This window comes from Cebus imitator, unplaced genomic scaffold, assembly GCF_001604975.1.
Source record: "Cebus imitator isolate Cc_AM_T3 unplaced genomic scaffold, Cebus_imitator-1.0 Scaffold496, whole genome shotgun sequence".
Classification (NCBI taxonomy): Eukaryota; Metazoa; Chordata; class Mammalia; order Primates; family Cebidae; genus Cebus; species Cebus imitator.
In genome coordinates this window covers 895,171-919,450 of record NW_016107811.1, presented here as the reverse complement: position 1 = coordinate 919,450, position 24,280 = coordinate 895,171, and the positions used below count along the sequence as shown (strand labels likewise).

At 49.5% G+C, this 24,280-nt stretch overlaps 1 protein-coding gene across 1 annotated transcript in view; it reads right to left on the bottom strand.

Moving 5' to 3' along the window:
• The window catches only part of ITGA11 (integrin subunit alpha 11), a 138,549-nt gene that overhangs the window by 53,895 nt on the left and 60,374 nt on the right, over window positions 1-24,280 (bottom strand). Inside the window, exons 3-7 of the mRNA XM_017513586.2 lie at window positions 15,413-15,513; window positions 10,940-11,031; window positions 8,117-8,231; window positions 5,051-5,178; window positions 3,799-3,947 (exon numbers count right to left, since the gene is read on the bottom strand). Coding sequence (XP_017369075.1) covers window positions 3,799-3,947; window positions 5,051-5,178; window positions 8,117-8,231; window positions 10,940-11,031; window positions 15,413-15,513 — 585 coding nt within the window. The remainder of the gene's footprint in view (window positions 1-3,798; window positions 3,948-5,050; window positions 5,179-8,116; window positions 8,232-10,939; window positions 11,032-15,412; window positions 15,514-24,280) is intronic.

The window sequence follows — 24,280 nt, the reverse complement described above, 5'->3', positions numbered from 1 at the left end:
CTGGATACGTTCCCTTAAAAAACCCACTAATTTTAGTATGCGCTGTGGACGGAAACCTGCAGAGCCACATGCCGCATGACGAGAGCAGGTTTTGAGCACAAGTTCAACCCTTCTGCTATTCTTTCCAAGAAGATTCTAGATGCTTCCATGACTGCATGGAAGGGCCAGGCCCAGGAATAAGACACCCTGCAAAAAAGCGTGGCAGGAGCAAAACAGGCTTTATTATATATGGAGCCAGGAAAAACGTCAGGATCATATTTCCATGGAGTGGAATAGTGTGAATGTCTATACGAATCTGTAACCATGTGAATATCAGCATGACTCGTCAGATTTTAAGTTCTGATTTTGCACTGGGTAAAGGGACTCGGATTTGTTCCTTTGTAAATTAGATTATACGTTCCTTGAGAGCGGCAAGAGCTTTATACTCACAATGGGATCCGTGGGCCTAGAAGCCAGAGTGGCCCATGGAGATTTGGGCCACACCATAGCTCCTTTCTGCTCAAAACCTGCACAGGGTCCTCCTTCTCTCGGGGAAAACCCAGGTTCTGACAATGGCTCACTAGGCCCTCTGAAATCTGGCCCGCTGCCTCTGTTAGCCTCTGGTCCTGCTCACTCACCCCCACCCACACTGGACTCTCCATGGTCTGGAAGGCCTCAGGCACACCAAGCCTTTGTCTGAGCTGTTCCCTCCCAGCCATCTGCTGGTAAATAAGTCCCTCACCTCCTTTCAAGTCTCCAGTCAAAGCTTACCTGTCAGCAAAGCCTTTCCCCACCACCCTGTTCATGCCGATTCCACACCTGTCCTCTGCACCTGCGACCACGCTCCATTCTCCCCACAGCGTTCATCTCCTTGTAGTATGCTATGTTTTTTGTTTACTGTCTGCCTCCCTCTCTAGAATGTCGGCTCACTACGGTGCAATATTTGCACCTGTTTCGTTCACTGATCTAGCTCTGGTGCCTGAAAGAGTGTGAAGCATGTAGTAGGTGTTCAATAAAGAGGGTGATGTGGACAGAGGTAGGATCACACCACATGGTGGTGCCCTCCCCGCTTCCCTGCTGTATGTAGCTGCCAGGCTAATTTTCTTAATGTACATATCTGATGATTACTCTTTTGTACTCAAGAACCTACAGTGACCGCCATGCTGGTTTTAACTACACCATCATCACGCCCACCATCTTTACGTGTATCACTTCCCACCAACAGGAGACCCTTGCCATGGTCAAAAGAAGTACATCCCTGAATCCAAGGGCTCCTTGACTTCCCCTCTCCTCTGCTGTTATCAGGGTGGAATGTCTTGTGTGGCACGTCTTCTGTCCACCTCCTTCTGCTAGGATCCCAGGGTCTTCCCAGGACAGGTCCAGTGCTGCTTCCTGACAGTTCTCTTTGGCCCCTCCATGGGGGCCCCTCCCTCTCTCATCCTCACTGAGTTAGGGTTAGGTTTAACACTTGTCACAGCCCCCTCATCAGACTGTGAGCTGCCACGGCCTGGACCACAGGTTACCGACATCTTTATAAGCCCTCATGTTCATGGCCTGAATCTTTGTTCTTTTGTAGGCACATCAGAAAATACATTAAGAATAAACTGGTGGCTCACGCCTGTAATCCCAGCACCTTGGGAGGCCGAGGTGGGCGGATCACAAGGTCGAGAGTTTGAAACCAGCCTGACCAACATGGAGAAACTCCATCTCTACTAAAAATACAAAAATTAGCTGGACATGGTGGCACATGCCTGCAATCCCAGCTACTTGGGAGGCTGAGGCAGGAGAATTGCTTGAACCTGGGAGGCGGAGGTTGCAGTGAGCTGAGATCGTGCCACTGCACTCCAGCCTGGGCAACAAGAGTGAAATTCCACCTCCCCACCCCAAAATAATAATAAACTGAGTGAGGACAGAAAACCCTTCACCTTGAGAGGCACCAGCTGTAATTTGGGACTTGAATTTGGCAGGTTGATTGGGAAGAGCAGAATTCCAAACTTCATTTGAGGTGAAGATTGCAGCCTCAGCAGTGCTTATGAGTCACTGATGGTTCAAACCACCTGGTGAGTCACATACAAATAATTGGCCTGAGGTTGGTAGGTTCTAAAGTGAAGCCCAACCAGTGGGCTTACTCCCTGTATGAGTCAGTTAGCTTCGCACTGAGAAAGTGACAGCTGGTGGTCGTGGGCTGCCTCCCTTGCCCCAGCCATTTCACAAGGGTCTGCTGGGAGTCTCAGGCCTCACCCCGATAAAGGCAAAACAAAAACAGAAAAATGGCCCGTTCCTTGTGAGGATGAGTAAGAGACCCACCTCCACATGGAGAAATGCTCATTTACAGAAAGCTTGAGCAAGTTTTATCAGCAAACAGAAACATGCGAACTAAGCAATAACTTAACTGTAAAGAGTTAGGGGTTGGAAAAATCTCGATCTTTTGAGCACATGAAATCACAATACTACTAGTTATTTTCTTCTTTTCTTTTTTCTGAGACAGGGTCTGGCTCTGTTGCCTACTAGGTGGAGTGCAGTGGTGTGATCTTGGCCCACTGCAACCTCTGCCTCCTGGGCTTAAGTGATCCCCCACCTCCACCTCCTGAATAGTTGGGACTACAGGCATGCACCACCATGCCTGGCTAATTTTTGTAGAAACGAGGTCTCACAATTTTGCCCAGGCTGGTCTCAAAATTATGGGCTCAAGCAATCCTCCCACCTCAGCCTCCCAAACTGCTGGGATTACACCGCACCTGGCCTGAATAGCTCTTACCTTGTAGAATTTTTTAAAACACATCGACTCACCCTATATAAGGTGAGATTATAAGGTAACAGGTTTGTGGTCTTAACAAATGTAGCAGAGCTCATATTTATAGGTGTAAAATTTAGACATTTAAAATCTAAATGTCTTTGACACAGTCACCTTCTGAGTTTAGGCCTTGGCTCAAGAGATCCCGGGGGATTGCCTTCAAAATCGGCTAATTTTAGTGGAAGTGAGCACATTGTTTTGAGCAACAACACTACTGGAATAAGCATGCAGCCTTCAGTGTAGACAATGTCAAGGGATAACATGTATCTGGATGTGTGAGTCCTGGTGTGATGTTTCAGGAAGCAGCCTCACTACTCTACAGTCTCAGGTGTCAGACTTGACTGCATTCTTTATGCTCCATTGATGACTAACACTCCATAAGAAGACCCCACCCTCACAGAAGCTACTTCTGACAGTGTCTTTGGGAGAAGCTATTTTCCAAAGTTGGCTGTAAAAATATTCCCCATCCTAAATGCTGTTTTGTAAAATGACCTTGCTATTCATCCACCAAGGGGCAGAACCAAATTCCCTTCCCCTTGAATCTGGGCTGGCCTCAGTCACTTGCCCAACCAATAGAACAAGGCAGAAGTCATATTCTGGGACTCTGAGACTAGGTTATAGGCAGTCTGTCAGATCCTGCCTGGGTTTCTTGGGAAGCTTGCTCTTGGGACAGACACTCCCTCCAAAACTCCAGTTGCCATGTCATGAGGAAACCACGCCATATGGCCACATATGGGTGCTCAGGTCGCCAGTCCCAGCTGAGCTGTCAGCCAACAGCCAGAAACAACTGCCAGCCATGTGAGAACCTTCATATGACAACGTCTCCAGGTGACACCAGATTGCAACCACCTGAGAGAACCTAAGAGAAAACCGACCTGCTGAGCCCAGTCAAACCCCAGAATTTTGAGGAATTAAGAAATTATTGCCTCAAGGCACTAAATTTTGTGGTAGTGTGTTACATGGTAATAGATAACTAGAATAGCATCTGAGATCTAAAAAAATTTTTTCTTTTTTTTTTTTTTTACCGTGCAAATTCGATGCCAAATGCCGTCCGGGTCTCTGTTCCTCCTCTCTGCTCAATGTGGCTGGCAGCTTCCACCACATCTTTTACAGACCTGTAGTCATTGAGGTGAAACTCATGCACCACGTCTTCTCCATACTGCACAACTCCAACCTGCACGGGAAAGGAGAGGGCAGCAGAACATCTTGACACTCTGAAACTTAGACTCTGAGACTGAGGATCCCAGGAGTGCCTCTGTGTGATGATTCAGGAGGGAGGAAGGCTGAGGACCTTTCCAAGAAAGTAACCGCAACCAATGGGAAGTGAGTTCTGCAAAGTTCTGGGAATAAATGAACAGATTGGTGGGACCAGAAGGGGTGCATATAAAGAATGGAGACTTTGTGATTGAAATAAAGGCCAAACAATTGCGCCTCTTTCTTAGGAAAACAAAAGCAGAGCAGAGAATCGAAGTCCAAAATATTATGAGCAGTGTGGGCAGAAGGCCACAGTGTTTACCAAACTCCAAAACTGGGTTCCTTTATCTCCGTAGGTGATAAAATAATGACAATATCAACAGCTTCAAAATAAACAAAAAGCTACAAAAACTTATAGTAGAAATAGAACAATGAAGCGTTCCTGTTGGATGAGCCCACAGGGTTTATTTGGCACGCGTGCCCTTCTGATGCTGGACTTTCACCCATGATATTCCAAAGGATGATCTTCTGGTGGTGGGGAACTCATGACTTCATGAGAAAGTCCACTTCCTTTTTACCAGCCCTAATCATTACAATTTCTTAGATTGACTTGAAATCTGCCATTTAGTAACATCTAGTCATTAGTCCTCACTCAGGCAGAATAAAAAGAAATAAATCTACCTCCACTTTAGCCAGGCACATTTCAGCTATATAAACTAGCAGCTCTGACCTCCTCTCCTGCCATCTTCCTTCTATAATCATTCTGTCTAATTCTCCCCTGTGCTTCACTCAACAGGGCCCTAGTGTTCACTCAACCATTCCCACCTTCCTTCTCACTTTTTAGCTTGTCTAAGTCTTCACAGGTGGTGTCTTGTGTCTCACCCATGAAATGAGACCCTCCCCAAACTGTCCCTTGAAGTGCTACACTGGGCTGCAGGGCCCATGCTGGCTGGCCCTACCGCCTCTGCCCTCTCACCTACACTTCCTTTGTTCATGCAAAGATCTCGCCTAGCCCTAAGGCGGCACCTGCCATGGGTTTGGGTGGCCCCGTTCAGAAGTGGAAAGAGCCCCAGACATGCTCACCTGGATCTGCCCTGGGCCGATGTAAAATTTCTTCAGGATGTTGATGAGGAAGTGCTGAACCTCCACCCAGGGGTAAATGCTGTTGGAGCCATCCAGGACAATGACGATGTCCATATAGGTCTGGCACCCTGGGAATAGGGGGCACAGTTATGGCTACCCAAGGAGAAGTGGCTGCGAGTCTCTGATTCTCTGGACGATTGTTGCAAGGACGACTGAGTGACTGCTCCATGCATGTAATTCCCTGGGCTGGGGAGCTGTCCTTGGGCTGGACATTTATTTGGGCAGTGTGAATAAACCCAGAATTCCTGGCTCTGTTCCACCACTTTGCTGTCTGTTTAAACAAAGCTTAAATTAAGGCTGATCATTTCTGCTCCGAATCAGGGACTGACCACCACCCATAGGCCAATGCTTCCGAGGCAGCCAGCACGGCTCAAATCAGTACCCTATCATCGTTTGTTTTGCTGTTATGAGCAGGCTGGCATTTACCACTTTCAGCCTAAATGAATGGATTTCTGTTTTCAGGAGGGAGATATGATGTTGTGGCTAGAGATGTGGGATGTGGCGTCACACTGACTCCTGGCGTTGGCACTCCCTAGCTCTGTGACCTAGGGCCAGTCACAAAACCTCAGTTCTCTCTTCCGTAAAAGAGGCACAATGATATAAAAAGTTGTCATGAGGAATTAATGAGAAAATGCTTCTAAAGCGCTGAGCACAAAGCAAGTGCTCAATAAATTTGAGCTGATCCTGGTTTCACTTTTTTTTCTAAAAAGGAAACCACTGGGTAAATATGGTATGATATTATCAAATATGATATCATCAGACCAAGCTCTCATGCTGTTATCTCTGCCTCTGAATATAAAGGTTTATGTTCTTGTAATATTAATACTAAATTAGGCTGGGAGTGGTGGCTTACACCCATAATCCCAGCACTTGAAGAGTCCGAAGTGGGTAGATCATTTGAGGTCAGGAGTTCAAGACCAGCTTGGCCAGCATGGCAAAACCCCATCTCTACTGATAATACAAAAATTAGTCAGGAGTGGTGCTGCATGCCTGTAGTCCCAGCTACATGGGAGGCTGAAACATGAGAACTTCTTGAACCCAGGAGGCAGAAGTTGCAATGAGCCAAGATTGGGCCACTACACTCCAGCCTGGGTGACAGAGCGAGACTCTAACTCAAAAAAAACCTAAATTAAAAGGAATAATAAAAATCAACAAAGAAAATTAAAAAAACATTGGCAGTAACAAATGTAAAAAAAAAACAAACCTCTTTTAAAATCTAAGTAATTTGTTTGTCAGTAGTTGGAATTACTTTGAAATATTGCATACACTCTGTGTCTGGGTGTCTGCTCATTTTTATTGGCGAGTTGTTATTCTGTTACGAAATCTACTTTATAACAATGCTGCATGATCCTTTTGTGTGTTGACTGTTCCAGAAGTTCTTGCATTGCAAAGAGGCACTGTGTCATAGTGCTGAATAGACAGAGGAAGATGGGGGTGGCTTTGAGTTGGGGTGCCTGTTGCAGGCTGTGTGCTTAGTAGAGCATTCTAGAAGCATCTGGGCCACTCGAATGCTCTGCCACTTCTTGTCCCACCTGCACACTGTGTACAGCATGTGGTGACCAGACACTCCTGGCCTGGCATAGCGTCATACATTTGTTCTTTTCTGGTTTAGTTCGACTCTACAACGTGGACTAAGCACCTGCTCTATTCAGGAGCTCTGCATGGTACAGGCAGCCGTGGGGGTGACCGAGGCAGAAATTCTTTGCTTTGGAGGAGATCATAATCTTTCAACAGGTTTTTTTTTTTTTTTTCAAAAATTTTAAGCCAGCATTATTATTAGAATTGTGATTGTTGATTTTTCTTGCAATTTCATAGTTTTCTTTTTAAGGTACCTTGGGGACAAACTGGATTGAGGGCATGTTCCTAAACATGGCTGAACACTCCCTTGGGGAGCTTAAATACTCACACGCATGCATGCACGCACATATATGCTCCTACTGAATTAGGACCCACATGGGGTGCCCTGGAATCTGCATTTGATAAGCTTCGGAGCACTGCTGCTGGTCAGCCAGGTGAGGAAGCCTCTATCACATGATGTTCAGAGACTTTAGGGTAGTCACATCTTGGCCTGGAGGGACTAGCTCTAGGGATGGTGACATTCCCCAGTGGGCCCCTTATGTACCCTGACCTCAGGCCTCCTCCTGTGCCTGGGCTCTGCCATTCCCTCTGTCATTTTGTGTGAATAGAATCCACGTCTCCTTATCCCACCGGAGGACCGCCTTTCTGCCCCTGCTGGATTGATGCTTCTTCCTGTTCCCTTCCCCAGCCCCATCTGGCTGGGCCCTGTTGTCTGGAGGGCGGCTGCCGGCAAGCCAGAGGTGCTAATTCCCGAATCCTCCATAAAACAGGCAACAGCTGCTTGGGTGATGGTATCTAGCGCAGAGGAAATAGTGAAGCTCAGAGCCAAGAAGTCTGGGTTTGTGGGAGGCAAGGTCTGAGCAGGAATTCCCCAGGTTTTCTTGGCAGGTGGGCAATGAGCAAGAGGTTTTTGTGTGTCCAGAGGCCCCGGACGGGCTGGACAGAGCTCCCTGCTGCACAGGAGCACTGGCTTGGTGGAACTATTACTAAGGAGATTTTGGTTCTCCCTGTTCCTTCATCTACAGGGCTACTGCATTGCACAACATCAGGGGGCGCCATTCACGTGGTAGTGTAAGTGAACGATACCCCCAGAATTGTGCAGTGCACTGCTTGCCTGCCACATGTGCTAGTCAGATAATCTATTTACCCGGGGTTTCTGCAGTGAGCCTCCCTTGAGGCTGGGATTGTCTCTGAAACCTTAGCTCATTTGCTCCCCACCATCACACTTGGGAGAGGGAGGCCAGGATTTTGACTCCCACAGAGGCCCAGAGAGGTGCTGTGATACATTCCAGGTCATCCAGGGAGCTGGGGCAGGGCAGGGCTAGAGTCCAAACGCTGCTTTCTAGCCACAGGTAGCGGTGCTCAGGGCCCAAGCCTCACCGGACCTTCCAGTGCTCAGCTTGAGGTTGTGGATTTGAAGCCACTTACTTTGGAGAGCTGGGGCCACAGTCTTGGAGAACCTGAAGTTGGAGTTGACTCTTGAACACATCCCTGTGGTGTAGTAGGAGCTCCCACACTCATGAGACCAGAGCGGGCTGCAGGCCTGGGGAGGACAATGCAGACCCCTAGTCAGTGAGGGGGCCTCAGGGAGGATTCAGGTCCAATGGCCTGAGGCCCAGTCCCATCTTCCATGGCCCAAGACAGACTTCCCTTATCTGAGAGACGAGGGGGTGAGAGGGTGTTCTGTGAGTCTAACTGAACTCTCTCTTGCTGCAATGCAGACTAGTTCCTTTCATTTCAGGTCTAATAGAGAAAAACTAATCTTGGATTCTCTTTCATTGCTTTTTCAAGGCCCTGTTCTCCATCTCATCATTTAAGATTATGCTGCTTTTATGCCTTACCTGCTCACCCCACTCACCCACCTACCACACGGGATCTGGGGAAGTCTTTTCATCCATGGAAGCGGACCCTTCAAGGGTCACTAGAATAACTCCTCTGTCTGAGAGGTCGCCTGAAGGGCCTTACTGGGCAAAGTTCCAAGACTGGGTCCCAAAAACACGTCATGGCTCTTACTGGGGGAGGGGAAGAGAAGAATGTCTGTGAAATGCTCTACCAAAAACACTGATGTCAGCCCCCATTGAAGGACTGACTGATGAGATCTTCTCAGAGTCACTTACATTAAATATGAAAGCTCAGCTCCATGCTTCCATTGTCATCCTGCTATCGGGACACCCAGGGCTAAATTTTGTGCAGTAATTTCCTTTGGTTTAGGGGAGTAATTATTCTACTTCCAATCCCTTTCTTCAATTACTTTCTTTTTAAACCCAGACCTTAAAGGTTATGTTTAATCTGTGTCTTTTGTCAAAGCTGCTGAACGTAATTTTTGGAAGTAGGGGGGGGATAAAGAATGGATAGATGGATGGATAGATGGGTAAGTAGATGGAAGATGGATGGATATATTGATGATGGACAGATGTGGATGGATGGACAGATAACTGAATGGATAATGGATGATGGATAGACCAATGAATGATGAATAAATGGGTGAATGAATGATAAATGGATGGATGATGGATAAGTGGATGGATGATGGATGACTGGGAGGATGATCATGGATGGATGATAGATGGTTGACAGATGAATGAGTGAATGGATAGATCATGGATGAGTGGATGATGGATGAATGGGTGGATGAATGATGGATGGAGGTTGATGGATGGATGCAGGAAAGAATAAATGGAAAGATGAATGACTGCATGGGAAATTGAGGGTGGGTAGATGTATAGACAGATGTGTAGATGAATGCATGGATGGTTGGATAGATGAATAGAGGAATGAATTATTGATAGGGGAATGGACTAATGAGTGAATCAATGAACAGGTGACTATTTATAAACCAAGGATTAACCTACTCACAGAGGCCCCAGAGAGTATATCACACCATTCCTCTCAGACCTTCATACTACCTCGTGAAGAAGAAATGTGGTAAGGAGCCCGAGAGGGAAAAGGGAGTAGAGACAAAGCCCCGATGGATATGTGTGTAGACAGCGCCAGGGGTCCTGCTTCGCCCCTGGTTATGGCTATTGAAGGGCTGCAGGCTGAATATACATCAAGGCACCTCATGACTTTCCCTGGCAGGACCACTAGGTACTCAAGTCCCCTCGCATCCCAGTCATCTTCTTATCTTGTTGTCTGGTGATTCATGCCCCAGATGTCTCATCTGTCAGCAGAAATAGACAGACCAGAACAAAGAGTGACGCAAGCACCCCCATCTAAAAGTGGGCAGTGCTTTGTACTGGGCTTTCTGGGGTAATTTTTTTTTCTGGAAACCTCTCTTGCAACTGTTTCTAGGAACCATCCGTCTCAGAAGGATCCTGTTTGAACCCCAAGCATCGCCCACACTCAAGGCAGCTCCCTCCAAGGTGGTGGCAAGGAGCAGGCGTGCCAGTCCATTGTGCCACCCACACTCGCTGTGGCCAGAGTCTGCACGTGCTTGCCTGAGCTCAGAACAGGGACCTGTGAGCAGGGCCTGCTGCCGTCCGTCTCTCAATGTCCTATTAGACGTTACTCATTTGCTTGTCGCCTCTCTTCCCACCAGAGTGTAGGCTCCAGCAGCGAAGGGTCTCTGTCCACTGCTCAATCCCAATGCCCAGCACTGGGCTTAGCACATACTATAGTAAGTGCTCAGAAACATTGTTGTCTAAATGAACGGATGCTTCTACCACCTCAACCCAGACACCCCCTTTTCTTTCTTCCTTGTGAAGGCCTGTTTCTTCTTTAAAAACAAAGCAGAAACCACCTCCAGCCTTCTTCTAATCCTGGATAGCTGGGGCGGCTTGTCACTCGGGAGCCCTTCCCTCGGGTGTGGTCGATCTGTGTGGACTCATTTACAGCATCCCTCCCCGTCTTCTTTGGGGGTGCGGTGCAACCTGCTTTTTTCAAACCTAGAGGAGAGAGTTGACTTCCGCCCCAGATAACTGGCTCCCCAAGGGCAGGGACGGTCCCCCCTCAGACTGTTGGCTGTCTGTGTTTCTTCTTCTTCCTTTTCTGGCTGTTCCTCCCTCCCTCAGGGTATGCACATAAAAGGACTCAATAGTTTCTTCTGCCTGGACTGTCCCTGCCAAAACACCCAGAATGGCGTAAGCAGGGAGCGGGTGTGTGCTTCCGGGAGCACGGGGGGCCAGGCAGCTTGGTGGATGGAGTCGGGGAGATTGGGTGTGTAGGATGCACAGGAGGGCGTGCAAGGAGACGCTCCGCCCCTCCCCCCACCCCCACCTCTCCTGGCCCCAAGCAGTGGCAGGTGGCTCTTACCAGGAAGCTGTTGTCCTTGGGGTTGGTGGCGAGACTGAGGCCGAGGCGCATGTTGTCTTTCCGCTCGGACACGTTGGACAGGGTGACCCTTCCTGGGGTGGGGGGAGAAGCTCAGCTTGCAGCCCCCTCCTGCCCACCCTCTGCCCAGAGCCTGCGGCTGCTCTGGTCACCCGAGGTACCTCCCCGATTCTCCCTGACCCTGGGGACCTCCGGCTCTCAGGGTTTACAAAGGCCTTCCCCAGACGTATTCTCATGACTTCCTCACCACTGCCTGTGAGATGAGAAAACTGTCTCAGAGAGGCCAAACAACCTGCCCGAGGTCACACAGTAAGCACAGGGCCTTCCATCTCCGGGTCCACAGCTTTTCCTCCTCCAGTCCCCCGTGTGCCCCAAACACGCCCTGGCGTCCCACCTGGGCTGGCTTCTTCTGTGCAGTGCCCCCGCCACGCTCTCCTCCAAGTTGACCCCCATCCACACTCAACCAGTCCCGTGTCCCTCTCTTTCCATGCTGGCTTCTCTGCTCATCTGAACAACCCACATGTGATGCTGAAAGGGTCCCCTCTCATGGGTCTCACGGGTAACAGACAGCCAGCTCAACAAGAGCCTTCCAGAGCTACCAGGCCTCGCCCAGGAACGCCATTCAGAAGGTGGCTGCCAAGAGGGGTGCTTAGGAGCTGGGTTACCAGTCTGCTGGGAGCAGGGAGAGGGCTGGCTCTGCGGTAGCTTAGAGCCATACAGAAAGGACATTGCCTAAGGTTCTACCAGATCATCCTGGAGACCATTGAAGGAAAGGAAGTGAGCCTGAATTCCCTAGAAGAGTGTGTGTGTGTGTGTGTACATGTGTACAGGAAGAGGGAGGGGGAGGCTGGGGAGCTCGTGTGTGTCAACCCTAACCTGCAGTGTGGGCAGCTCTGGGCGGCTCCCTGCTTGGAGGAGGAGAAATTTCTTTGCTTTGCTCTGTTTTTTTTTTCCCTCCTCTCTCCTCCCCTCCCTTTCATCTTCCCTTCCCCTCCTTTCCCCTCTCCACTTTTTTTTTTTTTTGAGGCAGGGCCTCACTGTGTCACCCAGACTAGAGCGGAGTGGCACCATCTCAGCTCACTGCAATCTCCGCCTCCCAGGCTCAAGCAATGTCTAAGGAGGCCTCAGGCAAGAATGGCTGGCACTGCGCTGTGTCGGTGACTGGAAGTGTGAAGAGCGGGCTGGCTCCCAGGGCACACAGGTCAGCAAGGCCTGCGGCCGCAGGAGGCTAGAGTGCACCGCTGGCAGAGCCCAGCTTGTCGGCACGGCACGGGGCTGTTCTGCAGACTGGAGTTGGGGGCGGGGCGGGCGTTGTGTGTGTTGTTTTTCCTTTTAGGTTTTCCTCCGTTTGTAGCAAGGCTCCTTTTGAAATCCGCCCTTCTTGGCTGTGCTAAGAATGGCTGGGCTTGATTTCTCTTTCGTCTGACCAAACAGGCCGCAGAGAAAATCACAGTAAGGGCCTGGTGTTTCTGAGATGCCTTAGCACCTACAAAGCACCGTGCACACCTGCCCTTGCAGGACCCCTCGGCCCAGGGGTCATCATTCCGTTTTACAGATGGGAACATCGAGGTGTAGAGAGGGTCAGTGGCTGCCACAAGGTGACTTGCTGGGAAATTAAAGAGCAAGAATTTTAGCCCAGACCATGTGACATTTCATCCTCAGTCCTGTGTCTTTCCCATCGGATGGCATGGCGGTGGTAGTGGGAACGAGAGGCAGCTCCAAGCTCCACTGGGCTGGGTAACCCTCGCCCTCTGCTGGCTAGAATTCTGCCCTCCATTTATTTAAGGGGTCCAGCCCTCAACACCCTGCCCCTGTCTTTCCTTCCCTCCCCTGGGGACTGACGTTTGCAGTGGAACTGGCTGAGGCGCAGGGGCATGGGAAGAAAGAGCGCTGTGTTGGAGTTAAACAGACTCAGGTTCAAGTCCTGCTTTGCCCCACCCCTCTGTGAGTGGGAGAGACTCACGCCTTCCTCAGCAGGTCTGGGTGAGTGTCCCGGGCCCGAGCCCCTCCCCCCAGGGCCTGGCTTTGAGAATCACATCACCCCCCACTCCACCCCAGCCCCAGTCCCTCATTTTAAAACCCTGACTTTGTCCAGGTGTTGGAAGGAAGGTGCCAGCAGTAGACTCTTTCCCACCGAGGTGTGAATGACTGACACCCACTTAGCCTTCCCTGGAGAGAGAGGGAAGAACATTCCTGGCACCTCACTACCCAGTGCCTGGAACAGCCATAGGAAAACCCAGGACTCAGATTTCCCAGCCTTGCATTTTCCACTGTGGGGCGAAACTGACAGATGTTCTTTCTGCCGTGCGTTTTCTTCTCCGTGGCCGAGAGAGAACCACACCTCAAATGAAGAGTAAGTTTCCTCTGTCCCAGCTCACTTTGCTACCCCCTGCCTCCTGGGCTTGTGCCCCAGCTCAGAAATGCTTTCCAAGGTCTGATGGCTTTATGTCTCCTCCTCCCTCTGGAGAGAAATGGGGTCCACATTGCGACAGAGAAAGCAAAATGACTGGTTCACGAGTCCACGTCCCTGCCTGGACCAGGAGCTTCTCTCCCAGTGGCTGGGGCCCCGCGCGGAGTGCGCAGGCTTCCACCGCCTGCCAGCCTCACTGCCTCTGCCCCAACCACGTGGCCCTTCTTTACCTTCCCCAGCAGGGCAGGCTTGTTCCTACCTCAGGCCTTTGCACTTGCTCCTCCTCCGTCTGGAGTGCTCCACCCCCACCTGTAACCTCAAAAGCCACCTTCTCAGAGAGGCCTCCGCTGACTACCTTGCTAAGGCAGAAATCCCTCTCCACCCCCACCGCCCGCTAGACACTCATGTTACAGCTCCTGGCTTACGGCGCAGCAGTGATCCCTGCCTAAAAGTATCCTGCTTCCTAATTCGTCTACCCCGCGACTCTCTCCTTCCTTGGCCTCTTGTTCCCTGCCGTATCCCCAATAAGTAGTACGGTGTTTGGTACACGCTAGGTGCTCATTAAAGGTTCGAGGACAGGTACCCCACCCTGGAATGGATCCTAAGAATTGCTGAGTCCAGCCTCCTTGCTTTACACATGAGTAAACGCGCTCAGAGAGAGGATGTGAGCTCCCCATGGACACACAGCAAGGAAACTGTACAGCTGGAAGGGGACCCCCAGCTTGGCCAGTTTCAGGAGCCTGTGTTCTCAGGGTGCTGATGACCTGGACCCATACGCCACCAAGCAGGCACTCTCTTCCCTTAGACGATTTCCTCACTGAAGCTCGGGCCCCAGCTGTGCTAGGTTTTGAACTTCCCACCCATGGTGCTGATGCAGATGTGGACAGCGGGAGCCTCCGGGACCATGTGACAGACAGCTGGCTGCCCTGGGGGCTCTTTGGGCTTTCTCTTGGATGCTGACCTTTTCATCCATCAGCGTATCTCTTGAACTTCTGCCATTCCTGCCCAGTGAGACCCTGCTGCCCTTCCCAGCCCCTAGCTCCCAGGGAGCCCCAGCCCACTGCTCTGGGGTGGAGGTCCCCCTCCTCAAAGGAGGGAGGCCCAGGGTCTGGGCCCTAGGGAAGGCCAGTCTTCCAGGGCAAGGCCTAGAATTGCAGCTTGTCAGCCAAAATTGAACTTTTTCTCCCTTCTGAGAGCAGAGCAATGGCCAAGGTATCTGACCTTTAGTGGGAGCACTTTAGTGGCCTGGTGCGTGTGCTTGGTGGATACACGTTTGCACACACATAAGCAGACACACACATGCATGCAAACACACATGAGGGGATTTTGGGAGGGCTTTGGAGGCTGGGGGCTGTTCACAGCTTCTCCCTGTTCCGGAATATGCTCCAAAGCTTGTGGGCAAGAAAAAGCTTGCATTTCTGAAAGGCAGTGTCACTGGTGGTTAAAGGGAGGTCGTAGCCTGCGTGGACTGGACTCTGGGCCCTGCTCCTTGTGAGTTGAGTGACCCCCGGCAGGTCCCTTCAGCTCTGTACGCTGTCACTTCCCATCTGTTAAATGGTTAAATCCCACATGGGTGCTGTGAGAATTGAGTCCAAATGTGCCTCGCACATGGTGAACATGATCTAAGGTATCTGGATGTTAGCTATTGTTATTACTTCAAAATCAGGAAAAAGACAGGAAGTCCTTTTTTTCTCCTGGGAGAGGAAACTTTTAGTTGGGGGCAGTGGATGAGTCAGAAAGAGCAATGGCCTGGGACAGCTGGGGCCTGGGTTTGATTCCTGGGGGGCCCCAGGCAAGCTGTGGGACTGTGGGAAAGTTGCCTCCTCTCCCTGGCCTCTGCTTCCTCACGTGTAAAGTGGGGGCAGTGATATCAGATGGGTCACCTCTTGGGGTAGCAGGAGGAGCCGTGGGAATGTGGACATGGGCATGCATCGGTCACCTCTTGGGGTAGCAGGGAGGAGCCGTGGTAATGTGGACATGGGCATGCATTGGAGCCTGCCTCATGTTAGACACCTCCCTGTGAAGAGACCAGCAGCCCACGTTACCCAGGTTGAGTCTGGTGCAGTTCCCGTGGATGACTGGACACTTGTACACATCCCCTGTCTTCTGGTGGCCGTTGGTTTCCAGCGGGGCACCCACGACCAGCCTGGGAAGGAAGAGAAGACGAGCAAAGACATTGGGGGAGGTACTCCTTCCTGGCAGAGGATGGAGCCTGGTAGGCAGTGTGGAGGTGAAGTTGGGTGGGAAAGGTGGTAGGGAACCCTGGAGGGCATCCTGGAGGAGTGACCACATGCAGACCCTCAGGTGGGAGCACTGTCTCCCTGGGGGAGGGTTGCTGGGCTTTCAGCATAAAGTCATGGGACCTGTGGCTCCTTCCAGGCCCCTGCCTGGGTATAGAGGTGAAGACCACATGGGCCCTGTAACAAATGGGATGGAGGCAAATCCCTGGTAGAGGAGGGGGCGATGTTTGGGCTGGGTGTTAAGGGGTGAATATGAGTTTGTCAAATGGTGAGAGGGTGCTAATGGAAGTCGTTCTGACAGAGGAATGATGCTTTTGGAGCCACAGAGTCTTGGCCACCTATCATTACCTGAAAGGGGCCTCATTCTTCATCTTACAGGGAGGCCTTTAAGCTGGTGCCCCAGAGTGGGTCAGGGTGGACAGGCGAGCCTGTGGGCTGAGGGCCCCGTGCAGCTGGGACTCCAGCCTTGAGCCTATGCTTTTGCAACCTTATTTGGAGAAGGTGTCTTTGCAGATATAACTAAGTTAAGATTCGTGAGTTGAGATCATCCTGGATTATCCGGGTGGACCCTACATTCAATGACAAGTGTCCTGAAGAGGAGACACAGAGGAGAGACATGGGGAGAAGAGAGACATGAGAAAACAGAGGCAGAGTGAGGAGTGGTGCTGTCCCAAGCCAAGGAGTGCCTGTGGCCACCAGCGGCTGGAAGAACCAAGGAAGGGTCCTCCGCTGGAGCCTTTAGAGGGAGTGTGGACCCGCTGCCTCTTTGATTCGGGCTTGCGTCCTTTAGGACCCTGAGGGAATGTGTTTCTGTTATTTTAAGTCACCCAGGTTGTCATCATCGGTTATAATGGCCCTAAGGAACTAACACGCCTTCCTTACTTGCTTAGATATATCTAGGGAAAAGTGAGCAGCTACTCCTTCCTGGTCTGGCCAAGCCCCAGTGGCCGTGCCCTGGAGAAAAAGCCTTTGACCCTGGGGTGCAGCTGAGGACTCACCCCCCTTGAGGCTGGGGAGAGTTCTACCTCAGACTGGAGGGTCCCCAGGCCCTGTCCTTAGTGCTCCCCAGGCCCCCTATGCCTCATCTCCCACCTGCCAGAGAGTAGCCCTGTCACAGGGGCCCGGAGTGCCCAGGATTCTGACCCGCCCACTGGCTCTGTGGCAGGTGACTCTGGCACATCTGGAGCCCTGTAGGCCTTGGGTGCCAGTTTGGCTCTCTGCTCAGGCCATAGGCTAACAGTGACTGAGAACGGTAACCCTTCCCAGGGACAGTGGTGCTGTGTGGGAGGGGACACCACAGCCCACAAGAGCCCTGGAAGGCTTCCGATCCCTAGGGATAGAAAACAGATGATGGTGGGACCTCGGGTAGGGACAGGTGGGACTTTCTGGAGCCCTTTAGACCCTGCTTTTCCAGCAGCTTCTCACTGCCTGGTGACATGGCCTGAAGAAGCCGCCGCCACACGCCGGTTGACTTAAATGGTTGGGAGGAGGTGGCCGGGAGCCTTGGGCTGCACGGGAGTTAAGTGGCTTCTTGTGGTCCTTTGCTCTCCCTGCCCCAGTCCACCTTGGTGCTGTCAGGAAGGAAAGCCAGGTCTGAAGTGGGAGTTAACAGAACTCTGTTTGAAATTAAGCATCTATGAAATAAGAGCTGAGGTTTCTCCCCTGGGGAGCCAGATAATGACAGAATCTATATATATCCCCTTATTAAGCGTGCCTATTTTTGACTGGCAGGAATTAATTGGACCCATAAAATCTGTTTGTCTAGACGAGGTGATTTCTGGCTATTTAATTCTGCAAGTGATTGTGTAGTCAAGGCTGCGCCATTCTTGAGAGAGAGAGAGGAAGAAAGAAAAAGGTCAGTAAGAGAACCCTGCCTGGGCTTTAAGCTTACTGCTCTGTGGCTGCTCCAGTTTCAAGGTTAAACTGACATGTGGCCAAGTCTTCCTGAGGGACATGTTCCTCCTGGGCACTGCTGCTGGATGGAGGAGCACCTCTCAGGGTGCCCCTGGGAGAATCAGGCGCAGCACGTTCTAGATTAGAAAATTCACAGGTAGCTGGGTGCAGTGGCTCATGCCTGTAATCTCAGTACTTTGGGAGGCCCAGGTAGGAGGATTGCTTGAGTTCAGGAGATAGAGGCCAGTCTGGGCAATATAGTGAGACCCTTGTCTCTACTAAAAATAAAAAAAATTTAGCCAGGTGTAGTAGTACATGCCTGTAGTCCCAGCTACTCGGCAGGCTGAGGCAGGAGGATCACTGGAGCCCGAGGTGGATGCTACATGGAGCTGTGATCACACCTCTGCACGCCAGCCTGGGCAACACAGTGAGATCCTGTTTCAAAAAAAGGGAGAACAAAGAAAAGCCATGGCCATCTTCTAGAACAGCTAACCTTAGGTGTCTTCTAGAAAACACCCCCAAAGTCTGACAAGGGCAGATTCCTCACAACTCCACCCTTTTCTAGAGTGGGATTCTGAAGCCCCACTGGCTTACTTGGATGGGTCCCCAAGAGAGGGTGAGATTCTTGTGCTGAGAATTCAGGGGCTGGTCCTCATTCTGATCTGTCACCAGCTTTCAGTGTGACCTTGATTTCCTCCACTGTGAAATGGAGTGAATAATTCCTGCATTGCCGACCTCCCAGGGTCACCAAGGAAAGGCACTGAGAGGCTGGGTGCAGTGGCTCACGTCTGTAATCCCAATACTTTGGGAGGCTGAGGGGGGGTGGATCACCCGAGGTCAGGAGTTTGAGACCAGCCTGGCCAACACGGTGAAAACCCATCTTTACTAAAAGAATGCAAAAAATTAGCCTGGCGCGGTGGTGGGCATCTGTAATCCCAGCTACTTGGGAGACTGAGGCAGGAGAATCCCTTGAACCTGGGAGGTGGAGGCTGCAGTGAGCCAAGATCATGCCATTGCACTCAGCCTGGGTAAGACAGCAAGACTATCTCAAGAAAAAACAAAAACAAAAAAACCTAGAGGGATCCAAGACGGCTGAGTAGGAGCAGCTTAGGATTGCAGCTCCCAGCGAGAGCGCAGAAGGTGAGTGGTTGTCACATTTCCTGACGGATTTTTACTGCCCACAGACCAGGAGGTTCCCAGGCGGAGGAGCCACAGGTCTCCAGTGTGGCTGTTTCGGCCAGCGTGGTGGATCTCTGCACAAAAACTCACACGGGTCCAGGCACCGGTTCAGCTGGCGACTGGAGCACCTGGGAGACAGAGTCGCCTGTTCAACTGATAAAAAGGGGATGGAAACAGGGAGACAGGCCAGGAGATTCCTGGGCGAAAAAGCGCCATGAGTCTCCAGCACGGCTGTCTCAGCCAGTGCGGCGTGTCTCTGCACCAGAACTCACACAAATCCGGGCGCCCTTTCAACTGGCGACTGGAACACCTGGGAGACAGAGTCATCCATTCAACTGAGAAAAAACGGGTCTGAGGCAGGGAGCCAGGTGATCAGGCTTGGCTGGTCCCACCCTCACAAAGACCAGCAATCTGAAACGCTCTGGACTGAGAGTATCACAGCAAGCACAGCTGAACCCAGGATGGTCCAGCTCTGTAGGGGAGGGGCATCAGCCATTGCCGAGGTAGTCCACCACTATGGACGTAGTCTGCTATTGCTAAGGTGGTCTGCCATTGCCGAAGCAGTCTGCCATACTGAGGCAGCCCGCCATTGCTGAGGCAGTCTGCATTACAGAGAGTCTGCTATTACAGAGGTGGGCCACCACTGCCAAGGCAGTTCTAACTATACCCCTATAAACAGGACTGCAGGGAAGTTCACATGGCAGCTGGGCAGAGCCCACAGCAGCTCAGCAACACCTCTGCTGGCAGACTGTGACTAAGCTGCCTCCTCACTGGGCAGGATATCCCTGAAAAAAGGCAGCGGCATGACAGAAACTTATAAATAAAGCCCTACCTTCCTGCGACAGAGCACCTGGGAAAAAAACGGTGGTTATGAGTTCTGCTGCAGCAGACTTAAACGTACCTGCCCAGCAGCTCTGAACAGAACAATGGAGCTCACAGCTCAGCACTTGAGCTCCTATGAAGGACAGACTGTCTCCTCAAGCAGCTCCCAGACCCCTGTATATTCAAAGAGTCACCTCATAAAGGAGAGCTCAGACTGACATCTGACGGGTATCCTTCTGGGACAAAGATAGCAGAAGAAGAAACTGGCAGCAACCCTTACTGTTCTGCAGCAGCTGCAGGTGAGCCCCAGGCAAGCAGGGTCTGGAGTGGACCTCCAGCAGTCCTACAGCAGAGGTGCCTGACTGTTAGAAGGAAAACTGAGAAACAGAAAGAAATAACTTCATCTTCATCTTCAACAAACAGGACGTCCACTCAGAGACCCCATCTGGAAGTCACCAACTACAAAGACCACAGGTAAATAAATCCACAAAGACAGGAAGAAACCAGCACAAAAAGGTTGAAAACACCCAAAACCAGAACGCCTCTCCTCCTCCAAGGGATCACAACTCCTCACCAGCAAGGGAATAAGGTCGGATGGAGAATGAACCTGATGAATTGACAGAAACAGGCTTCAGAAGGTGGTTAATAAGAAACTTCTCTGAGCTGAAAAGAACACATTCTAACCTAATGCAAAGAAACTAAGAACATTAAAGAAAGGTTTGACGAAATGCTAACGAGAATAAACAGCTTAGAGAGGAATATAAATGAACTAATGGAGCTGAAAAACACAAGAGAACTTCGAAAGCATACACAAGTTTCAATAGCCGAATTGACGATCGATTCAATGAAATAAAACGAGAAGGCAAGATTAGAGAATAAAGAGTAAAAAGAAATGAACAAAGCGTCCAAGAAATATGGGATTATGTGAAAAGACCTAATCTACATTTGATTGGTATACCTGAATGTGATGAACAGAATGAATCCAAGCTGGAAAACATTCTTCAGGATATTATCAAGGAAAACTTCCCCAACCTAGCAAGGCAGGCCAATATTCAAGTCCAGGAAATACAGAGAACACCACAAAGATATTCCTCAAGAAGAGAAATCTCAAGGCACATAATCATCAGATTCAACAGGTTGAAATGAAGGAGAAAATGCTAAGGGCAGCCACAGAGAAAGGTTAGGTTACCCACAAAGGAAAGCCTATCAGACTCACAGCGGATCTCTCAGCAGAATCCCTACAAGCTAGAAAAGAGTGGGGACCAATATTCAACATCCTTAAAGAAAAGAACTTTCAACCTAGAATTTCATACCCAGCCAAACTAAGTTTCATAAGCAAAGGAGAAATAAAATCCTTTACAAACAAGCAATTACTCAGAGATTTCATTACCACCAAGGCTGCTTTACAAGAGCTCCTGAAAGAAGCACTAAACATAGAAAGGAACAACCAATACCAGCCACTCCAAACATACCAAATGGTAAAGAGCATTGACACAACGAAGAAACTGCACCAACTAAGGGGCAAACAACCAGCTAGCATCAAAATGGCAGGATCAAATTCACACATAACAATGTTAACCCTAAATGTAAATGGGCTAAATGCCCCAATCAAAAGACACAGACTGGCAAATTGGATAAAAAGTCAAAATCCATCGGTGCGCTGTATCCAGGAAACCCATCTCACATGCAAGGATACACAGAGGCTCAAAATAAAGGGATGGAGGAAGATTTACCAAGCAAATGGAGAGTTAAAAAAAAAGCAGGAGTTGCAATCCTAGTCTCTGATAAAATGGACTTTAAACCAATAAAGATCAAAAGAGACAAAGAAGGGCATTACATAATGGTAAAAGGATCAATGCAACAAGAAGAGCTAATGATCCTAGGTATATACGCACCCAATACAGGAGCACCCAGATACATAAAGCAAGTTCTTAATGACTTACAAGGAGACTTAGACTCCCACACAATAATAGTGGGAGACTTTAACACTCTACTGTCAATATTAGACAAATCAACGAGGCAGAAAATTAACAAGGATATCCAGGACTTGAACTCAGACCTGGACCAAGCAAACCTAATAGACATTTACAGAACTCTCCACCCCAAATCCACAGAATATACATTCTTCTCAGCACCACATCACACCTACTCTAAAATGGACCACATATTTGGAAGTAAATCACTCTTCAGCAAATGCAAAAGAATGGAAATCATAACAAACAGTCTCTCAGACCACAGTGCAATCAAGTTAGAACTCAGAATTCAGAAACAAACTCACAACCGCACAGCTTCATGGAAACTGAACAACTGGCTCTTGAATGTTGACTGGATAAACAATGAAATGAAGACAGAAATAAAGATGTTCTTCGAAACCAACGAGAATGAAGACACAACATACCAGAATCTCTGGGACACATTTAAAGCAGTGTTTAGAAGAAAATATACAGCAATAAGTGCCCACATGAGAAGCAAGGAAAGACCTAAAATCGACACCCTATCACCTAAATTGAAAGAGCTAGAGGAGCAAGATAAAAAAAACTCAAAAACTAGCAGAAGACAAGAAATGACTAAGATCAGAGCAGAACTGAAGGAGATAGACACACAAAAACCCTTCAAAAAAAATCAATAAATCCATGAGCTGTTTTTTTTTTTAAAAGATCAACAAAATAGACCACTAGCCAGATTAATAAAAAAGAAGAGAGAATAATCAAATAGATGCAATAAAAAACGATAAAGGGGATATCACCACAGATTCTACAGACATACCAACCACCATCAGAGATTACTACAAACAACTCTATGCAAATAAACCAGTAAACCTGGAAGAAATGGATAAATTCCTGGACACTTGCACCTTCCCAAGCCTAAACCAGGAAGAAGTTGAAACCTTGAATAGACCAATAACAAGGGCTGAAGTAGAGGCAGCAATTAATAGTCTACCAATAAAAAAAAAAACAAAACCCAGCTCCAGATGGGTTCACAGCCAAATTCTACCAGACATACAAAGAGGAGCTGGTACCACTCCTTCTGAAACTATACCAAACAATCCAAAAAGAGGGACTCCTTCCCAAATCATTTTTATGAGACCAACATTATCCTGATACCAAAACCAGGCAGAGACTCAACAAGAAAAGAAAACTTCAGGACAATATCCATGATGAACATAGATGCAAAAATCTTCAATAAAATACTGGCAAACCAGTTGCAACAGCACATCAAAAAGCTTATCCATCATGATCAAGTAGGCTTCATCCTGGGGATGCAAGGCTGGTTCAGCATAAAAACCACATGGTTATCTCAATAGATGCACTGAAGGCCTTCAACAAAATTCAAAAGCCCTTTATGCTAAAAACTCTCAATAAACTAGGTATTGATGGAACATATCTCAAAATAATAAAAGCTATTTACGACAAACCCACAGCCAGTACCATACTGAATGGGCAAAAACTGGAAGCATTCCCTTTGAAATCTGGCACTAGACAAGGACGCCCTCTGTCACCACTCCTATTCAATATAGTATTGGGAGGTGGATCCAAGATGGCTGAATGGATACAACTCCAGTGCACAACACCCAGCAAGAGAGACGCAGAAATCCAGAGATCTCCTAGCTCCAACCGAGGTACCAGGTGCATTTCAATGGGTCTGGTCTGACGGTGAGCAAAGCCCACTCAGGACAGACCGAGGCAGGGAGGGGTGCTGCTTCACCCACAAAGTGCATCTGACCGTGTCAGAAGTTCCGGTCCAGACACAGTGCTTCCCCCAAAGCCTCAGGAATACACAGAACAGGGGATCTTTGCCAGCCAAGCGCCAGGAATTACAAGCGTGGAGTTGAATAATAATCCAGGACAGTGTCCTGGAATGGTGCACAGACCTGAACAGACACATAAGCCCAAAAGGCAGCCGGGAGAACCTGCGGACTGAGCTATTGCCCCCTCCCCCCACCCAGAGAGAGAGGGAGCTGTAAGCCGGAGCGGCTGGGGGGTCCCCTACCCCATGACTGGAGAGAGAGGAAGCTGAAAATGGGAGACGGCTGGGTGCTGCTGGGCAGGTCCCTACCCTCCCCAACAAACCCCAGAGGGCTGAAGCTCAGGCTCTAGCGGGTTGTGGGTTGCGCAGCCAGTGCCACAGTCTGAGCTGAACCCTGAATGATCCAGCCCAGTGGAGGAAGGGCACAACCCACCATTAGAGGGGTGGGATGGGGCTACATCTTTCAACAAAGAACACAGGAAGCCTACATAGAAATGGGACGATGTTCTTGACAACCTGGCAGGGCCTATAGGTTGGCGGAAGAGGCAGGCCTAATCTCCCAGTATGAACAAAAAGACACAGGAAGCTTCCCTAGTAACCTGAAGGAGTCCCTAGAAACCCAGCAGCGCCCCCACAGGCAGACAAGCGACCTCATCAAGCAGCTCCCTGACAACACAGCCAGGTAAACCCACAAAGATGGGAAAAAACCAGCACAAAAAAGATGAAACCATCAAAGACCAGAACACCTCTTCTCCTTCAAGGGATCACAACAACGCAGGATCACAGCATGACTGAGAAGGAGTGCGACAAATTGACAGAAACAGGCTTCAGAAGGTGGAAAATAACAAACTTTTCTGAGCTTAAGGAACACGTTCTAACTCACTGCAAAGAAACCAAAAACCTTGAAAAAAGGTTAGACGAAATGCTAACTAGAATAACCAGCTTAGAGAAGAAAATAAATGACTTGATGGAGGTGAAAAACACAGCATGAGAACTACGTGAAGCAAACGCAAGTTTTAATAGCCAAATAGA